The sequence below is a fragment of the Chionomys nivalis genome, chromosome 11, assembly GCF_950005125.1.
Source record: "Chionomys nivalis chromosome 11, mChiNiv1.1, whole genome shotgun sequence".
Classification (NCBI taxonomy): domain Eukaryota; kingdom Metazoa; phylum Chordata; class Mammalia; order Rodentia; family Cricetidae; genus Chionomys; species Chionomys nivalis.
The window spans coordinates 16055535-16074921 of NC_080096.1; the positions used below are offsets into that span (position 1 = coordinate 16055535).

The window sequence follows — 19387 nt, forward strand, 5'->3', positions numbered from 1 at the left end:
CAGGTAGCTGTTAGCTGTCTGACATGGGCTCTGGAAACCAAACTCAAGTCCTCTGTGAAATCAGCAAGTGCTTATTTTTTCCTTTGTTTTGAATTTTTTTACAACTTATTTAACTTTATTCTCTGTGCATTGGTGTGAAGGTGTCAGATCCCCTGGAACTAGGGCTACAGACAGTTGTGGGCTGCCATGTGGGTACTGGGAATTGAACCCAGGTCCTCTAGAAGAACAGCCAGTGCTCTTAACTGCTAAGCCATCTCTCCAACCTCCAGCTGTCTCTTGATCTTGGAGAAACGAGCTCCTTTGACTGCATAGTGTAGGCTTACCCATTGCAGGACCTCTGTGCAGAGGTGATATTTTTTGTGCTTTAACAAATAAAGCTTGCCTGAAGATCAGAATATGTAGCTAGCCACACTAGTTAGTCACAGAGGCCAAGCAGAGGTGGCACACTATAATCTCAGCACTCAGGTTATAGAGGCAGACAGATTTCTGTGAGTTCAAGGCCTCCCTGGGCTATGTGAGATTGACTCACTCTAAAAGAGACACAGCCAAGCAGTGGTAACTCGCACCTTTAATCCCAGCACTAGGGAGGTGGAGACAGGAAGTGATGTGGCTGGGTGGGCGGGGAGAGAGGAACATAAGGCGGGAGAAGGCAGGAGCTCAGGATTCAGTCTGAGGTTTCCTAACAAGATGGCCCCTTTGGTCTGAGGATTCAGTAGAGGTAAGAACTAGTGGCTGGCCGCTCTGCTTCTCTGATCTTTCAGCATTTACCCTGATATCTGACTCCTGGTTTTTATTATTAAAACCCGTTAGAATCTGTGCTACAGTTCAAACCCCAGCTGTGCTCCTTAGTAATGGTGTGACTTTGGTCAGCTCTTCTGTCTCTTCTTGGACCTCAGCTGTACATGGGTGATTGAAGACACCACCCTAGAGATGTGGGCGCGAACACGAGTGACACAGTAGTCACAGGTAGAGCACATGGCCGCCACATAGCAAGAGAGCCCAACAAAGCCACTGTCATTGCCCTTCCCTTGTGGGCCTCTTCTCTCAGCGGGGAGATAACTGCCCTACTCAGCCCCACAGCTGTCTTTTAGTTTTATTTTCTATAAACTTTATCATTTTTTTGTTTTGTTTTTTGAGACAGGGTTTCGCTGTAGTTTTAGAACCTGTCCTGGAACTAGCTTTTGTAGTCCAGGCTGGCCTCAAACTCACAGAGATCCGCCTGCCTCTGCCTCCCGAGTGCTGGGATTAAAGGTGTGCGCCACCACTGCCCGGCAACTCTGTCATTTTTTTTTTAAGATTTATTTACTTATTATGTGTACAGCATTCTGCCTCCATGTATGTCTGCAGGCCAGAAGAGGGCGCCAGATCTTATTACGGATGGTTGTGAGCCACCACATGGTTGCTGGGAATTGAACTCAGGACCTTTGTAAGAACAGCCAATGCTCTAAACCTCTGAGCCATCTCCCCAGCCCCAACTCTGTCATTTTTTTAAAGTTTAAAAATTTTACACCTAGCCAAGTGGCGGTGGCAGATCTCTGCGAGTTCAAGGCCAGTTGGCTCTATAGAGTGAGTTCTAGGACAGGTTCAAAAAAGCTACACAGAGAAACCTGTCTCCAAAAAAAAAAAAAAATTGCATCCATTTATTTTTGGTGGGGTACCTGCAGTCATGCACGTGGAGGTCAGAGGGCAACCTGTTGGCGTGGGTTCCCTCCTCTTAGCATATGGATTCTAGCGATCAGACTCAAGTCTTGAGGTCTGGTGGAGGCTGAGACAGGAGAACCAAAAGCTCAAAGCCTGCCAAAGGTTATCAAACAAGTGCCAGGCCTGTCTCAAAAAGTACAGGGTTGGGGAGATGGTGCGGTGGGCAAAGTGCTTGAGCACACAGGCTGGGGTGGGAGGGGGTTGGAGCTGGATACAACAGTGCAGACCCATAATCCCAGCACTGGGAGGGAGACAGGGGCGTCCTGGGGATGACAACTTGCAAGGTGTATCTGTTTTGCAGGGCTGTGGACAGAAACCCCAGGCCTCACGCCAGGCAAGTGCTGTGCCATCCAGATACGTCCCTAGACCACTCATGTACTTGTTATATACCCACACGTATTCCCAGTTTTCCCTATCAGACTAAGAACTCTCATGACCCAATTATGTCACTTTTTTTCCTTTTCTCAAATGTTGGGATGGAACCCAGGGTTTCACTTATTCTGGGCAAGAGTCCCTCCACCATTCAACTTCATCTCCAGAGTCTATAGGTCACCTCTTTGTTTGTTTGTTTTTCAAGACAGGGTTTCTCTGTGTAGCCTGTCCTGGAACTCGTTCTTGTAGACCAGGCTGGCCTCGAACTCACAGAGATCTGCCTGCCTCCGCCTCCTGAATGCTGGGATTAAAGGTGTGCGCCACCACCGCCCAGATATAGGTCATCTTTTAATAGGCATCAAGCTTCCAAATCGTGAGCTGCTGGGGAAAGCTACAGTGGTACTTTCTCATCAGGACCACCAGCCCACAAATAATGACATGGAGACTGTAGTGGCATTTCATTTTCATTTGATAAATAAAGCTTGCATGAAGATCAGTAAAACAGCCCCACTGGTCAGCCTTGCAGACCAGCAGTGGTAACACACACCTTTAATCCCAATAGCCACACTAGTCACCATAGAAACTATGTGGTGTATGCCTTTAATTCCAGGAGTGCACCCCTTTAATCCCAGCCCTGGAGAGGAGTATAAAATGGCAGGAAACAACCCTCTGACGCAGTCTCGTTCTGAGATTCCTGGAGGCAGGATTGCCATTTTCAGACTGAGGTCAAGGTACCAGTTGACTGGCTTCTTTGCTTTTCAGATCTTCAGGTTGAACCCCAATTTCAGCCTCTGAGTTTTTATTAATCATGTTTTATTTGGCACCCAACTTTTGGGGCATGGATTTATGAAAAAACGTTGTTTGCCTGAGGTTTTTTAGCCACCGGCACAGGCCAGAGCTGGACCCAAACCTCCCACGTTGTGTGTCATTTGTTGACAGAGACTGCTCTTTCATTTCCCGGATGCCTAGACCCAAATAATCACACAGAAACGATATTAATTACAATACTATTTGGCTGATGGCTCAGGCATATTTCTAGCTAGCTCTTACTTCTTAATTTAGCCCATTTCTATTAGCCTGTGTTTAGCCACGTGGCTTGGTACCGTTTATCAGTGCAACATTCCCATGTTACTTCCTCTGTGTCCGGGTGGCAACTGACTCTCTGCCTTTCCTCTTCCCAGAATTCTCTTAGTTTGTCTCCCCCACCCCCACCCCGCTACATTTCCTGCCTAGTTACTGGCCAATCGGCATTTTATTAAACCAATATGAGTGACAAATCTTTCAAGAGCATTTACCACAGCAAGAGACTGTACTATTAAATATAGAAGTTCAGCTTGTCTTAGGCTTGTTCCTAACTAGTTCTTTTTTTGTTTGTTTGTTTGCTTTTGTTTTTTGAGACAGGGTTTCTCTGTAGTTTTGCACCCTGTCCTGGCACTCACTCTATAGACCAAGCTGGCCTCAAACTCACAGAAATTCACCTGCCTCTGCCTCCCAAGTGCTGGGATTAAAGGCATGTGCCACCACCACCCAGCTCTAACTAGTCCTTTTTTTAAATGATTTATTTTATTTGCATTGGTCTTTTGCCTACATGTTTGTCTGTGTTAAGGTGTCAGATCTTGGAGTTAAAGACAGTTGGTAGCAGCCTGTGGATGCTGGGAATTGTACCCAGGAATTGGAAAAGTAGTCGGTGCTTTTAACCACTGAGCCATCTCTCCAGCCCTTAACTAGTTCTTTTTTTTTTTTAATATTTATTTATTATGTATACAATATTCTATCTGTGTATATACCTGCAGGCCAGAAGAGGGCACCAGACCCCATTACAGATGGTTGTGAGCCACCATGTGGTTGCTGGGAATTTAACTCATGACCTCTGGAAGAGCAGGCAATGCTCTTAACCTCTGAGCCATCTCTCCAGCCCCTTAACTAGTTCTTATAACTTAAATTAAGCCATATTTTTTAATCTGTGTTCTTCCACATGGCTCATCACCTCATCTCCATACTGCCCATCCTGCTTCAGTCCCGCCTATACTCCTGCCTCGCTATCAGCCATTCAGTTTTTTAGTACACTGATCACAGCCATACATCTTCACATGGGGTACAAATACCCCACGACAGAAGTCATTCAAAGCAGTTGTAACGTCTCTGTTCCTTGCTGACTGCAGTGAAGCTGTCTGGAGGTGCTGGCTTTGGAAGAGAATGGATTAAAACAGCAGATACGATAGGTGGGGTATTTCAGGGGAGAAACCACACAAGCAAACACGGGGTAGGGGGGACGCCCATGGGGACTGGCTGGTAACCTAAGCAGGTTGTAGAGCATGACATGAAAGATGATTGGGGGGGGTGGCTTGGGGTTACAATGAGTTCACGTAAGCTGGCAGTTCCCTTTCTGGTTCTTAAGAGAATTTCTGGTGCTAGTCATTCATTCCACATTTGCTTACCTTTTATTTTTTGGTATGCCACGTGCAAGCGGAGTGTGTGTGTGTGTGTGTGTGTGTGTGTGTGTGAGAGAGAGAGAGAGAGAGAGAGTAGTTCAGAGGACAACTTCAGCTGTCTTTTCTCAGCTACTGTCTACCTTTCTCACCAAATAGGCTTGCTGGCTAGTGAGCCCCAGGCACCCCCCATCTCTGCCTTTCAGGACTGAGATTACCAGTGTAGACCACCATGTCAGGTTCTTGTTCCATGGGTTCTGAGCACTGAATTCATGTTCTTTTTTTTTTTTTTTTTTTTTTTGGTTTTTCGAGACAGGGTTTCTCTGTGGTTTTGGAGCCTGTCCTGGAACTAGCTCTTGTAGACCAGCTGAATTCATATTCTGTGCTTACTAACAAGAGTCATCTCTCCTCCTTCCTTTCTTCTTTCTTTCTTTCTTTCTTTCTTTCTTTCTTTCTTTCTTTCTTTCTTTTTGTAACAGGGTCTCATGTAGCCCAGACTACCTTCAAACTTACTAAGTAGCTGATGACCTTGAACTTCTAATTCTCCTGCCTCTACCTCCCGAGTGCTGAGATCACAGAACTGAACCTCCACACCTAGATTATACAGGGCTGGGGCTCAAACACAGGGCTTCATGTATGTTTAACAAGCACTCTACCAATCAAGCTAATTCCCATTGACAACTTTTAAATTTTTCTTTCATTTATTTAGACTAATATACAAGAATATAGGATCCAAAACATGGGCTGGAGAGAGGGCACAGTGGTTCAGAGTCCTGGCTGCTCTTCCAGAGGCCATGAGTTCAATTCCCAGTATCCACATGGAGGCTCACAACCACCTATAACTTCCACTTCTTGGGAACTCATCTCCAGCTTTTGGCCTAAGAGGAACCAGACACAGACATGGTGTATGTATATACATGTGCAGACAAAACACTCATACATATTTAAAAAGGGAGAAGATAGAATGTAAAAAAGAAGAGTGATGAACTGTAGGCCATCTTCTAGATGAGATTCCTAGGCAAAGGTACATGTGGGAAGTTGCATGGATGGCTGGCTCCAGTTGTCACTCAGAGCAGTAACAGCTGTATTGCTGTTAAATTCACTCTAACCAGTCACTGGAGGAAAAACGCGGTATCTGCTTCTGCCACGATGATCTGATGACCAAACAGAGTTGAGAAACGTGTCTACGGAGCCACTGCACACAAAGTTAAAAGTACAGTTCAGGGCCAGCAAGACAATTCCGCGGGGGCGGGCACGTACTGCCAAGCCTGCTGAGTCGGATCCTCAGGATGCATGCACATGTATAAAGAACTGAGGCACAATGTTTCAAGATTTCTTTTTAAATGTGTGTGTGCCTGTGTGAGTATGTGTAGCCCACATGTGTGCAGGTGCCCAGGAAGACCAGAGGACACTGGATCCCCAGAATGGGAGCTGCAGGTGGTGGTGAGCTGCTTAATATGGGCGCTGGGAACAGGATCTAGGCCCTCTATGAGAGTGGTGTGGTGGCTAATTTTGGTTGTCAGTGCAACGCCTGGGAGGAGGGACTCTTAAGAGTTGTCTCTTCCAGGTTGGTCCATGGGCATTTCCTTGATTGTTCACTGTGGGTAGCAGCATCTCTGGGAAGTGGGCCTGAGCTTTAAGAAAGGTAGCTGAGGCCTAGATATGGTGGCGCACACCTTTAATCCCAGCACTCGGGAGTCACAGGCAAATGGATCTCTGTGAGTTCAGAGTCAGCCTGGTCTACAGAGCGGGTCCAGGCCAGTTGGGTCTGTATAGTGAGATTCTGCCTCGAAAGAAAAAAGTAAAAAGAAAGGAGTCTGACTGAGACAGTAGGCAGCGTCACTCCGTGCTCTCTGCTTCAGCTCTTCAGTCGATTCCTGCCTTGAGTTTCTGCCTAGGTTTCCCTTGATGATGTAACCTGTAAGCCAAATAAACCCTTTCCTCCCCAGGTTGCTTTTAATCACAGTGTTTTGGTTTTGTTTTCTTTTTAATCCTGGCAACAGTCTGGGACTGGACTGGTTACCTCAAGAGGAGAGAAGGTGTTTGTTGTTCTTATCTTATTGTCTTGTGTGTGGGTTCATGTGTATGTTCCTGGCAAGTGTGGAGGTCAGAGGACAGTTTGCGGGGTTCAGTTCTCTCCCCGGACCATGTGGGTTCTAGGAATCGAATTCAGGCTGTCAGGGTAACCCGATGGGAAGTGCCTTAACCCAGTGAGCCAAAGAGAGTAGCATGTTCTCTTCATTTTGGAAATACTGAAGCTTGAACCCAAGACCTTACACATCGTAGGCAAATACTCTACCACTGAGCTACATCTCCTGATGCGGGAGATGTTGTCATAAAGCAGCTTTGGCTTTCCTGGCTCTCTTTTATTTCCTCTCACACCAACTGATATCTCTCTGTATATGTCTGTCTGTCTGTCTGTCTGTCTCTCTGTTTCCGTCTTCTGTCTTTCTCTTACACAGACACACACACACACAACACAAACACACACACAAAATGTGATGCTACCCTCTTTGAGTTCTTTGAAGAACTCACAAAAAGCCGCCACACGCTTGTGTTCTTGGACCTCCATCCAGCACTGTGAACTAAACAAAGCTCTTTTCTTTAGAAGTTCCCAGGCTCGGGTATTTTGTTATAGCGATGACAACAAAACAGACACTGGGTGAAGATCACATCAGCAGAGGCTAGGCCATTTCAGTCGCATTCAGTGGGGGTGTAGTTAGAGACGATGGAGAAAGCAGAGTCATTCCTTCTTTTCCTGTGCCACCTCCTGGAGAAGTTCCGGTGTCTGCTGTGCCACCGGCGGTGATTAAGTTTATTCCATATGATGAACATCTGATTTTCCAAGGCCTTCAGCTTCATCTCGCTGAACAACAGCCGCTCCAGGACCTTATCCTGGAGAGCGAAGCAAACATTCATTTTCTCCAACTCTCTGTCCGTGGCGTAATTGGGGTTGACTTCTGGAGCTGTTGCTTTTTCTGCCACCTCCTAGGAGTCCCATTAGAAGAAAAGAGTCAATTCATGATGATAACCCCTTCCAACACAGAACATCTGCTCCACGCCCGGTTATTTTTCATCTTTGGGACAGGGTCTCATTTAGCCCAGGATGGCCTGGAACTCACTACGTAGCCCAGGGTGACTTTGAACTCCTGATCCTCCTGCGTCTACCTCTCTAGTGCTGGGGTTACAAGTGTACATCTATTTGTGTAGTGTTGGGAATCGAACCCCCAGGGCTTCACGCATGCTAGACTCTACCAACTGAGCCACAGTCCCAGCCTTCTGGGCCATTTAATCAATTCTCAGGCCCTCTATCAAGGAGAGAGCAACTTTGCCATAATTCGTGGTTGGGAGAATTGGGATCTAATGAGGGAAAGTCACTTTCTCGTCACCCTACAGCCAACACTTCCTTCCCCAAACATCTAAAACCTATGGGTGTCTTTGTCTCATAGGGACGATCTGCCATTTGTAGAAGACATAAAACCCTGTGGGTCGACGAGATGACTCACTGGGTAAAGGTTCTTTTTTTTTTTTTTTTTTTTTATTTATTATGTATACAATATTCTGTCTGTGTGTATGCCTGAAGGCCAGAAGAGGGCGCCAGACCTCTTTATAGATGGTTGTGAGCCACCATGTGGTTGCTGGGAATTGAACTCAGGACCTTTGGAAGAGCAGGCAATGCTCTTAACCACTGAGCCATCTCTCCAGCCCCTGGGTAAAGGTTCTTGCCACAAAGTCAGACATGACTCTGATCCCCAGGACCCACACAGTGGAAGGAGAGAACTGAGTCCTGCAAGTTGTCACCCTGACATGGACTGTGGCACAAGATTACCTGCACACATTGGAGAAAAATTAAGGCCCTTTGCATAAATATGTATGTCTTTCTCCAAAATCTTCATTTTCCAATTTCTTCCTGAGCATTTTGTCAGAATCAGTAAGACCTCAAACTGCAGCATCTCTGAGTCTCTAGACATGCTAAGAACTCAGCCCTCACAAGTCCTCATGAGCCTGCCCCCAGTTTATAGTAACACTTCCTCTCTTTGGATGAAGCTACAAACTACTGGTCTTTAAAAATTCACACATTTGCCAGGTGGTGGCGGTGCACTCCTTTAATCCCAGCATTCGGGAGGCAGAGGCAGACAGATCTCTGTGAGTTCGAGGCCATCCTGATCTACAGAGCTAGTTCCAGGACAGTGAGGGCTGTTATACAGAGAAACCCTGTCTCAAAAAATAAAAATAAATAAAACCAGAAAGAAATACTCTTTTTTTGTTTGTTTTTGTTTTTCAAGACAGGGTTTCTCTGTGGTTTTGGTGCCTGTCCCGGAACTAGCTCTTGTAGACCAGGCTGGCCTCGAACTCCCAGAGATCCGCCTGCCTCTGCCTCCCGAGTGCTGGGATTAAAGGCGTGCGCCACCACCACCCAGCCAGAAAGAAATACTTTAAAACTAACTATTGCAGGATGGAATCTAACTATTTCAGGATAGAATCTAACTAACTCAATTGGTGGACTGTTTGCTTGGCATACCTAGAGTCCTGGGTTTGAGCCCTAGTAGTATATAATCTATTTATGGCGGCACACACCTATAATTCCAGCACCTCAGGAGATGGAAGCAGGAGGATCAGGGGTTCGAAGTCATCCTTGACTACACAGTGAGCTGCAGGTCAGCCGGGTCACATGGAACCCTGCCTCAGTGGACAAAGTAAAATGATGCGAGGAGCCATAGTAAAAAGCATCCAAATTCCCAGCTTTCTCATAGCTACCTAAATCAAGAGCTGGGCCTGCAGCTCAGTGGGAGAGCAGGGAGGGAGGGAGAAGAGGAGGACAGGAAGAGGAAGGAAATTTCACAAATATAATTGAAATTTCTGTGAACTTCTCCCCTGGGGTTCCCTTCCCCCAAATGTCCCTTCCTCAGTTATAGCCCTGAATTTGGTACTTAGTGTAAATGTTGACATGGATGGTGTGCATGTGTATTTGCATGCTAGAATGCGTATGAGCGTGTGTGTTCTGTGTGAAGAGGCCCCAGGCTGATGATGAGTGCCTTTCTCAATGGTTCTCCACCCTTTTACTGAGGACGGGTTCTCCCTGAATCCACAGCTCAGTGTTTTGGCTAGCCAGCCTATTCTGGGGATCCTCTGTCTCCACTTGTCACAGTCTAGGACTGCAGGTGGACCACCACACCTACTTGTTTTTAAGTGGGTACTGGGCATCCAATTCCAGTCCTCACATTTGCTCAGCAAGTACTTTGCTTAGTGGGGCATATCCCTAACCCTGATGCTTTTTTAAAAATTATTTTATTTTTAGATGAATTTACTTTCTGTTTATGAGTGTTTTGCCTTCATGTATGTATGGAGATGGGGAGGGGACACTGGATCCCCTGGATCTGGAATTATGGATGGCTGAGCCACCATATGGGTGCCTGTGGAAGTCAGAAGAGGGCATTAGATCCCTGGAACTGGAGCAACTGCAAGCCACCATGTAGATGCCAGGACCTGAATCCAGGTCCACTGCAAGAGCAGCTGGTGCTCTTAATCCCTGAGTTATCATTCCAGCCCCAAATTATTATTATTTTTATTTTATGTGTATGGGTACTTTTGCATGTATGTTTGTGCAACATGTGCATGAAGTGCCATCAGGAGCCAGAAGAGGGCGTTGAATCCCTTTACAGACAGTGATGAGCCACCATGTGGGTGCTGGGAACCCAATCTGGGTCCTCTGCAAGAGCAACAAGTGCTCTTAAGGGATGAGCCATCTCTCTAACCCATTTGTTTTAAATAGGACGCTATTTGGCCCTCTCCAAGTAACACCTGATAACATCTGGATATATTCTAGATTGTGGAAAGGGGGTGGAAAGTGATACTAGTGTTTCCTAATATAGAGGCCAGAGAAGCTGCTAAACAGTGCCCCCTTCTGTCTTCACACACACCTACACACACACACACACACACACACACACACACACACACACACGATCAAGAACTGTCCCACCTAGAGATGCCCTTGTTTTACAGCACTTCCTAGGCTAGCACAGCTGCTATAATGAAGATCCAGAAGATCTCCCAGAGGCTCATGCATTAAATTAAGGGCTCAGTCTCTGGTGCATTTGAGAAGTGGTGAAACTCCTTGAGAGATGGAGTTCCACAGGCATGCCTTCAGAGGGAGCCACAACCCCTATTTGTTTCCAATACTCTGTGGTGGTTGCTGGCTCCGCCCATGGCCTTGGGCTATCTGGCTTGATAGAGGAGGAGGGAATACCCATTACTTTGCTCCTTTTCACTTCCTGGCCATGTGTGCTCAGTTTTTGTCCTTTCCTTCCCATAACCCATTTGCCAGGGGGTTAAAAGCAACGAGTCCACCCAGGCAAGAGTCAGAACCTTTGAAATTTTGAGCCAAAAGAACCCTCTTTTCTTCATAAGATGACTAGTTCAGGTAGAGGGTGCAGTAAAAGAAACTGACACAATTTGTGCATTTCTGATGTCTTCATTGTTCTTTTTTAGAACAAATATACATTATATATGTACATGTACATCGATCTAAAGCTTTTTTCCACTTGAAATAGTTGAGAGTGTTGCTGAAACACAAGGAAAGATGGCATAGGAGAGTCTGGTATGGCCGCTGTTTCACAGCTGAAGCAAATCCCTTACTGAAAAGATTTGTTCTCCTCCATCCAAGAGGAAGCCAGGAGCACAGTCTTAGCCCGGTGTCTTATAACTCTTCAGCCTGATCCCATTATCCTGAGGCCCCACTAACCTTCCCTGAGCCGTGTCCCCCAACTCTCCCCTCCCCGCCCCCAGTCCAGCTCCGAGTGTCTCGTAACCCACAGTTGAAGCTAAGCACCCTCTTGCTCACCGTCTGGGCCCTCTGGCTCACCGTCTGGGGCTGGCAGGGAGCCTGACTGAGTTCATGCTTGACTAGCCAGTTGCTGAGCAATAGCAGAAGGAAGAGGAAGCCAAACAAGGCTGGCTTAAAGCTTATCAACCAAGCCAAGATGGCTCCTGTGGTGCCAGAAGAAGCAAGAAACCCATGGAAACTCCTCAGAAAAAATAACAGGTCCCCCAGCATTATGGCACAGAGGGGCCCAGGCCCCTGCTGCAGTCCCCTCCATGACAGGAGGCAGGGCCACCCGCTCCTCTGATTCATAACCAGTTCCCCACCCCCACCCTGGTTGTCGCATAACAATAAGTACCCCTATGTCTTAGGGGCCCCCTGCTGTCAGGCTCTCTGGCAGGCAGCTTGCAGGCGTCATCTCAGGACATGTTGTGGCAGACAAGTGATGTAGGTCTCAACAGTGCCCTTCTCACTGAAGATTTCTGGGTGCCCCCTGGAACAAACTAGCCAATGCCACCAGATCACCTGCTCTCATAATGGGGGGGTGGCAAAGGAAACTTAGCCATACCGTGGAGATAAGGCAAGCAGACTGCTGTGTGCATGCTCGTAGCCACCCTGGAATACCGCCAATAAGTCCATGGAGGCTGTACGCTTGATTTGCTTTTAAAGGTCTACTTATTTATTGTTTGTGTATGTGTGACTGCATGAGAACATTCCACTGCGTGGGTCTCCTGGTTGCCAGGCTTGTCAGCAAGTGCCTTTACCCACTAAGTGGCACTTTCTGCTTACTTTTGTTTTTAGTTATTTGTGTGTGTGTGTGTGTGTGTGTGTGTAGGCTAGAGAATGACGTTGGCTATCGTTCCTCAGGAGTCTTCTACCTTATTTTTTTCCACCTTATTTGGGACTCACTGATTCCCAGGGATTCTCCTATCTCCATCTCCCTGGTGCTGGGGCTGCAAGGGTTCACTCACACCTGGCTTTTCACATGGGTGCTAGGAATCAAACTCACGTCCTTGTGCTTGCACAGCGAGCACTTTACACATGCAACTGTCCCCCCCCCCCAGCTCTTAATTAACTTCTTTTTTTTTTAAAGATTTATTTATTTATTATGTACACAGTGTTCAACCTCCATGTATGCCTGCAGGCTAGAAGAGGGCACCAGATCTCATTATAGATGGTTGTGAGCCACCATGTGGTTGCTGGAAATGGAACTCAGGATCTCCGGAAGAGCAGTCACTGCTTTTAACATCTGAGCCATCTCTCCAGCGCCTTAATTAACTTCTTAATGTTGATTAGTGGCCTTACTATGTAAAGTCAGATACTAGCTTGCTGACTGTGCTGGATAACTTTATGTCACCTTGACACACACACAGTTGAAGTCAAATAAGAACATGCCTCTTTAAGACTGAGATGTAGGCAAGCCTGGGGAGTTTTCTTAATGAGTGATTGATGGGGAAGGAACCAGCCATTGTGGGTGGTGCCACTCCTGAACTGGCGGTCCTGGGTTCTCTAAGAAGGCAGGATGAGCAATCCAGAGAGTGCAAGCCAGTGAACAGCTCCTATCCGTGGCCCCTGCCCCCAGGTTCCTGCCCTGTTTGAGTTCCTGTCCTGACATCCTTCAATGCAAAACAGTGATGAGGCAGTGCAAGCCAAATAAACCCTTTCCTCCCCAAATTGCTTTTGATCACGGTGTTTCATCGCAGCAATAATAACCCTAACTAAGACACTAACTTTTTTGTTTTGTTTGATTTTTTTTTTTTTTTTTTTTTTTTTGAGAGACATCTTCCCGTGTAGCCAGGCAAATCTAGAATGTGTGGCCCTCATGCCTCAGGCTCCTGCATGCTGGGATTACAGGCACGAGCCACCATGCCTGGCAGATGTTAACTTTTTAAATGTGTGTGTATATCAATGAGGTGACCCAGTAGGTAAACGTGACAAACTGCGTTTAACCACTGGGACCCACATTGTGGAAGGGGAGAACTGACTCCTGCAAGTTGCCTATGACTTCTAAACCAATGCTACAGCAGGCAGACACACACACTACAAATATATATATTTAAGACAGGGTTTCTTTGTGTAACAGCCCTAGCTGTCCTGGAACTCACTTTGTAAACCAGACTGGCCTTGAACTCACAGAGATCTGCCGGCCTCTGCCTCCTGAGTGCTGGGATTGAGGCCCTACACCCAGTTTTAAAAGCTTTTAAAAATAAGGGAAAGGGCTGGGCAGTAGTGGTGCGTGCCTTTAAACCCAGCAGGCAGATCTCTGTGGAGCTGAAGGCCAGCCTGGTCTATGGAGTGAGCTCCAGGACATGTTCCAAAACTAGAGAGAAACCCTGTCTCGAAAAACAAAAACAACAACAACAACAACAAACCCAAAAGAAAACAAAAAAGGAAAAGGAATAAAAGCCAAAAGTTTGAAGCAATCAACTCTGTATTGATAAATGAACGGGTAAATAAAATGTGGGGAGCTGGAGATGCAGTTCAGCGCTGAGTGCTTGCACACAGTGATGGTTAGTTAGCCTTAGTGGCAGAACCTAGACTCACCTCTCGTGGGCGTGTTCTTACTATGTTAATTGAAGCAGGAAGGCTGTCCTGTAGGAGATGGAGAAACTGAACTGCCCATACATTCATCCCTCTCTGCTTCCTGACGGTAGGCCTGATGTGGCCAGCTTGCTCCTGTTGCCGTGGTTCCCCTGCCTGACCATGTATCTTGAAAGATGAGCTAGTTCAGATTCATAGGGGCAGAAGCTGCCGGCCACTGGAGAGAAGGGAGAGGAATGTGCTTACGTTTTTTGGACATTATGCACTGGATGATGGGAGGGCAGGGCTTAGCTGGCCCAGGGCAGCCTTTCCCACAGCCCACATTTTCGACCCTTCCCTAAATTGCACTCATCTCCATTCCCTCAGTGTGATTCTACCAGAGGCACAACATTGTTGATTTTGGACAAGATTCACACACAAGACATACGTTGTACTGTGATTACATTTTTTTCTTGCATTTTTTCTTTTAAGGCCTATTCGTGTAGTTCAATGAGTTCTGATGGATCCTTACACCCCTGTAAACATCACCCTAATCCTAGGATGGAATTTCCCTCCTACTGTTTGGCAGTCAACTTCCCCATGGTGGAAGAAAAAAAGAAATAAGCCACCAGGGCCCTAGACTTTAGGAGGCCCTGGGTCGCTAGCACAACTGACTCCATGGTGAAAAGTATCATTCAGGCTGTAAAACTCAACGCACAGACAGCACCATCTGCCAAAACAAAGGCCTAACCCATCCAAGTCCATAGTTCTGGAATATGCACTAGCCTTGCCTTTTGGCTTCTGTGGTTCTGCTTCTGTCTAACTTTTCTTGTTAACTGAAATGCGTCAACCCAGAACATGGTGTTTGGGGCTTAGAAGCTCACCCCGAGAAAGGCTGGGGGCTACACTGTAATCCGGAACACCCAGTAGTGGCCAGCCGGATAATAAAGGTTTTCTATTAGCTTAAACTCTGGTTCGAGCAGTCTTCCTTGGTGATTACCCCCACACCACCACCCACACTCAACTTCCCATACATCTCAAAATTCCACGAATAAAACCCCCAGCACCATTTTAGGAAGAGGTGACTTACGTAAAAAAAGTGTTCCATGCCCGAAGACAAGGACATGGAGGGGGCATGGTGGGGAGTGTGAATGTGGAAGGTGTCCTGACCCAAGAAACAAAATGAACAAGGCTTGGCGGCAAGAGAGAGTCTCACTTTGACTCAAACCAGGATTTCCTCATTTCTTCAATTTTATTACCATGGAAATTCGTGCACTCTTCATTTTCCCCCAGTCCAAGCTGGGCGGTTATGAAGTCCCCCAGCACTCGGTATAACCCAGGGCCATATACAAACAAGGCAAGTGCTCTAAGGTTGAGTAACACAGCGTAGGATAATTAAGCGATCATTAATTAAGTCGTCCTTCTGGGCGTCCTCCCTCCCCCCCCATCTCACTTAGGTGGTAAACTCCATAATCCAACCCTTGCCCTGCAGTTAGACTTAATGGTATTGGCCGCCTTCCTACCGCAGGGGGCGCTCTAGGTCGGCCTCACTCCGGCTCCGCTCTAGCCTCCAGGACGCCGCTCTATGGCCGCGAGGAGGCCGGGCGGGGGCACAGCTGCGGCTTTTTGTCCTGACGCGGCGGGAGCGCGCAGGGCGCGTGCGCACGCGGAGGTGTCTGGCTTCTCCCGGAGCGTGTGAGGTGCGGCGCTGCAAGGCTAGGCGGCTGCGGACCCACGGAGCGGCAGTCCGAGCGGCCCCTGCGGCCCGCGGCGGCCAGGCGGCCCGAGATGTTGTCTGGGAAGAAGGCAGCGGCGGCGGCAGCGGCGGCGGCGGCGGCAGCGGCGGCTGGGACGGAGGCCGGGCCCGGGGCGACGGGCGGCGCCGAGAACGGCTCTGAGGTGGCCGCGCCAACCGTGGGCCTGGTGGGCCCCACGGACGTCGCCACGGGGGCGGCGGGCGAGCGCACGCCTCGAAAGAAGGAACCTCCGCGGGCCTCGCCGCCCGGGGGCCTGGCCGAGCCTCCCGGGTCCGCCGGGCCTCAGGCGGGGCCCACGGCCGGGCCCGGCTCCGCGACGCCCATGGAGACGGGGATAGCTGAGACCCCGGAGGGCCGACGGACCAGCCGGCGCAAGCGAGCGAAGGTGAGGCCGGGCCCAGCCGCGGGTCCCGGGAGTCGGGATGGCGGGGGAGGGGAGGCCGCCTTTGTGCGGGGACCCGGCCGTCGGGCACGGGAGGGTGTGACCGTGATCGTCTGACTGGGAAAGATGGCTTCCCAACGCGCTGGTCCACCTGTGTGGCCGGTGCGTACGGACATCGGGCGGCTTTTGGGTCTGGGTGCACGCGGGAGCTGGAGGTGATGCTCGAGAGTCAAGGGACACGAAAAGGAAGGGACTCTGTCTTTGTTTTTGAAAAGGTCTTGCTGTACGCCAGGTTCTTAATTTTTTTTCTCACACAGTGGTATTTTGGCGTTGGCTTTTTTTTTTTTTTTTTTTTTTAAATTTAATTATTGTCAGGGCTCGAGTGGAGCTCATAGCTCGCCTGAGTTGGTTTTTGTCCTTCCACCATGCTCAGGAGTCGAACCGAGGTTCTCAGGCTCGGCGACACACGCTGTCTCGGGGCCTCGGGTAGACTTTTGCAGACGTGGAAGCGGACGAGGAATGCTCGTACCAGTTGGTCACGGTGCAAATGCAAAGATAAAGATTTGGCATCAAATCCAACGCTATACACAGATAACCTCTGTCTCACACCTCTGCGCCAGATGGTGCAATTGGCACGCGGCCAACGTTTTCGTGTGTGTGTGTGTGTGTGTGTTTTCCCCCAAACACCACTGAACGGGTGTTGCGTTTTAAGAATGAGTAAACTGAGGTTTACAGGTGAAAAGTTTGGTGTTTTGACAAGGTGTCGTTTGTGATTGAAACGAAGAACCACCTGGGGGCAGTTACATTGCCAAGCTTCGGTGTGGCTTTTTTTACTGCACGGACTTTGGCGTTTTCTGCCGAGTTCTTAATCCAATAGGGGAGACTAGGAATACGTGTGGGTATATATTGAGTACATGATGTGGTCTAGGGATGTACCTGGATGGCGTGTTTGAGGCCCGGGGTTTCTGTCCACAGCCCTGCAAAATAGATACGTGTTAAATAAAGTCGTAACCTCTCCTTACACGTTGTTTTCTCCTGCTGTACTAGGGAATTGCTTGTGCTAGACAGGGTCTCTACCGCTGCTCTAGATCCCCTTTTTGTCTTGAAGCTAAGTTGCCCGAATTAGCCCTGAGTTTATTTTATGGCCTCGACAGGGCTTGGATTTGGGATGTCTTGCGTCAACCTCCCAAGTGACTGCCTGCATTTGTTTTTGTTTGGGTTTTTGTTTTGTTTTTATCAATTCAGTTGAAGGTGTGACCAGAAACAGATTTGAGGTAATTTACGTGCCAATGTTGTTTTTTAAAATATGTATTCATGAGACAGAATCAGCACCATATTCAGTTTAGAACATTTTCTCTGGTTTCTCTGTTTCCCAAGGACACCTGTTTGGAAGCTGTCTTTTCTCGCACCCTACCTCCAGCCCCTTGGCAGCCACTAGTCTATTTGCTGATTATATGGAGTTGCCTGTTCTGAACATTCTGTATGGAGTCTCAGGATATGTGGCCCTTTACTTTTGCCATTAGTATGGGTTTGCCATATTTATTCATTTGGACATTGAGGGGGATCGTCTTTTTTTTTTTTTTTGCTGTTCTGTATGATTTAGCTATGAATAGTATGTGTATGTGTAGCATGTGAGCATACATTTTCAAGTCTCGTAACACCTGGATTATAATTGCTGGGTCAGGTGTGAATTCACTTTTGTGAGGAAATGCTACTAAATGGTTTTCTAAAGTCGTGTCTACAGTTTCACCTTTTATCAGCAATGTGTGTGGGTTCATTTTCTGCATTGTCTGTCTTACTGTAGACATCTTTGTAGATCTGAAATGGTATCTCATTGTAGTTTGGCAAGCATTTCCTTAATGGCTAATGTTGAACATGGTTGAGGTTTGATTTTTTTTTTTTGTTTTGTTTTTCAAGACAGGGTTTCTTTTTTTTTTTAATATTTATTTATTATGTATACAATAGTTTGTGTGTATGTCTGCAGGCCAGAAGAGGGCACCAGACCTCATTACAGATGGGGTGAGCCACCATGTGGTTGCCGGAAATTGAACTCAGGACCTTTGAAAGAGCAGGCAATGCTCTTAACCACTGAGCCATCTCTCCAGCCCCAAGACAAGGTTTCTTTGTATAGTCCTCGCTGTCCTGGAACTTACTCTGTAGACCAGCCTGGCCTCAAACTAACAAATATCTGGTTGTCTCTGCTTCCCAAGAGCTGTTTTTTTTTTCCTTTTTTTTTTTTTGCCATTTGTGAGATTTTTTTTTTATTTTATTTTTTAGAGCAACTGAGGCTCTTAAACTCACTCAGTAGTTGTTGAGGATGACCTTGAGTTTCTGATACACCCGCCTCCACTTAGTACAGTGCTGTGATTACTGGTGTGTGTCACTTTCACCCAGTTTTATTCGGCACTGGGCACTCTACCAACTGAGCTACATCCCCACCTCTACCTAGTCACATTCTTGACTCATTTTTTAAAAATGATTTGTTTCACTTTATCATATCAGATCCTCAGGAACTGGAGTTACAGACAGTTGTAAACTGTCGTGTGGGTGCTGGGAATTGAACCCAGGTCCTCTGGAAGAACAGCCACTCACTGCTCTTAACCACTGAGCCATCTCTCCAGCCCCCCCTCTTTTTTTTTTTTTTTTTTTTTCTAGACAGGGTTTCTCTGTGGTTTTGGAGCCTGTCCTGGAACTAGCTCTTGTAGACCAGGCTGGTCTCGAACTCACGGAGATCCGCCTGCCTCTGCCTCCCGAGTGTTGGGATTAAAGGCGTGCGCCACCACTGCCCGGCCCCCCTCATTTTTTTAAATGGATTTTTTTTTTAAGATTTATGTATTTTGTTTACAGTTTTCTGTCTACATGTACGCCTGCAGGCCAGAAGAGGGCACCAAATTTCATTACAGATGGTTGTGAGCCACCATGTGGTTGCTGGGAATTTAACTCAGGACCTCTGGAAGAACAATCAGTGCTCTTAACCTCTGAGCCATCTCTCTAGCCCCCTTAAATGAAGTTTTAAATTGCTTGATAGCTGGTTGTGGTGGCACACGCCAGTAGGGCTCACTGAAGGAGGCAGAGGCAGGAGGATCACGAGTTCGAGGCCAGCCTGGGCTACACATTTGGGCTGGAGAGATGGCTCAGCGGTTAATAGTACTGCCTGCTCTTCCAAAGGTCCTGAGTTCAATTCCCAGCAACCACATGGTGGCTCACACCCATCTGTAATGAAATCTGGTACCCTCTTCTGGCCTGCAGGCATACATGCAGGCAAAATACTGAGAATACTGTACACATAATAAATAAATAAATCTATCTTCAAAAATTGTTTTATAGCAAGATTTATATTTTTAGTTTCAAATGTTTTAAACTTTGATGAGGTTCAGTTTATGTATTTGCCTTGATCTTCTGC

General features: G+C 47.4%; 2 protein-coding genes across 3 annotated transcripts in view; one reads left to right on the forward strand and one right to left on the reverse strand.

The window, feature by feature from the left end:
• Nucleotides 1–7196: 7196 nt before the first annotated feature.
• On the reverse strand, nt 7197–11559 carry Tex46 (testis expressed 46). Its single transcript, XM_057783494.1, has 2 exons — nt 11368–11559; nt 7197–7487 (listed from the first exon to the last, which is right to left on the reverse strand). The coding sequence occupies exons 1-2, from the start codon at nt 11557–11559 to the stop codon at nt 7197–7199; spliced, it is 483 nt and encodes a 160-aa protein (XP_057639477.1).
• Nucleotides 11560–15452: 3893 nt separating this feature from the next.
• The window catches only part of Kdm1a (lysine demethylase 1A), a 51279-nt gene continuing 47344 nt past the window's right edge, over nt 15453–19387 (forward strand). Inside the window, exon 1 of one of the 2 annotated variants that reach the window (XM_057784168.1) lies at nt 15453–15987. In XM_057784168.1, the coding sequence (XP_057640151.1) occupies nt 15634–15987 (354 nt within the window). In that variant the 5' untranslated portion in view covers nt 15453–15633. The remainder of the gene's footprint in view (nt 15988–19387) is intronic. The other variant, XM_057784169.1, reaches the window with a different exon arrangement.

Coding starts and splice junctions, on each gene's coding strand:
- Tex46 (XM_057783494.1), bottom strand. CDS start 11,559: ATGCTGGGGGACCTGTTATTTTTTCTGAGGAGTTTCCATGGGTTTCTT. Junction 7,488..11,367: donor CTCCCTGCCAGCCCCAGACG/GTGAGCCAGAGG, acceptor GACTCCTAGGAG/GTGGCAGAAAAAGCAACAGC.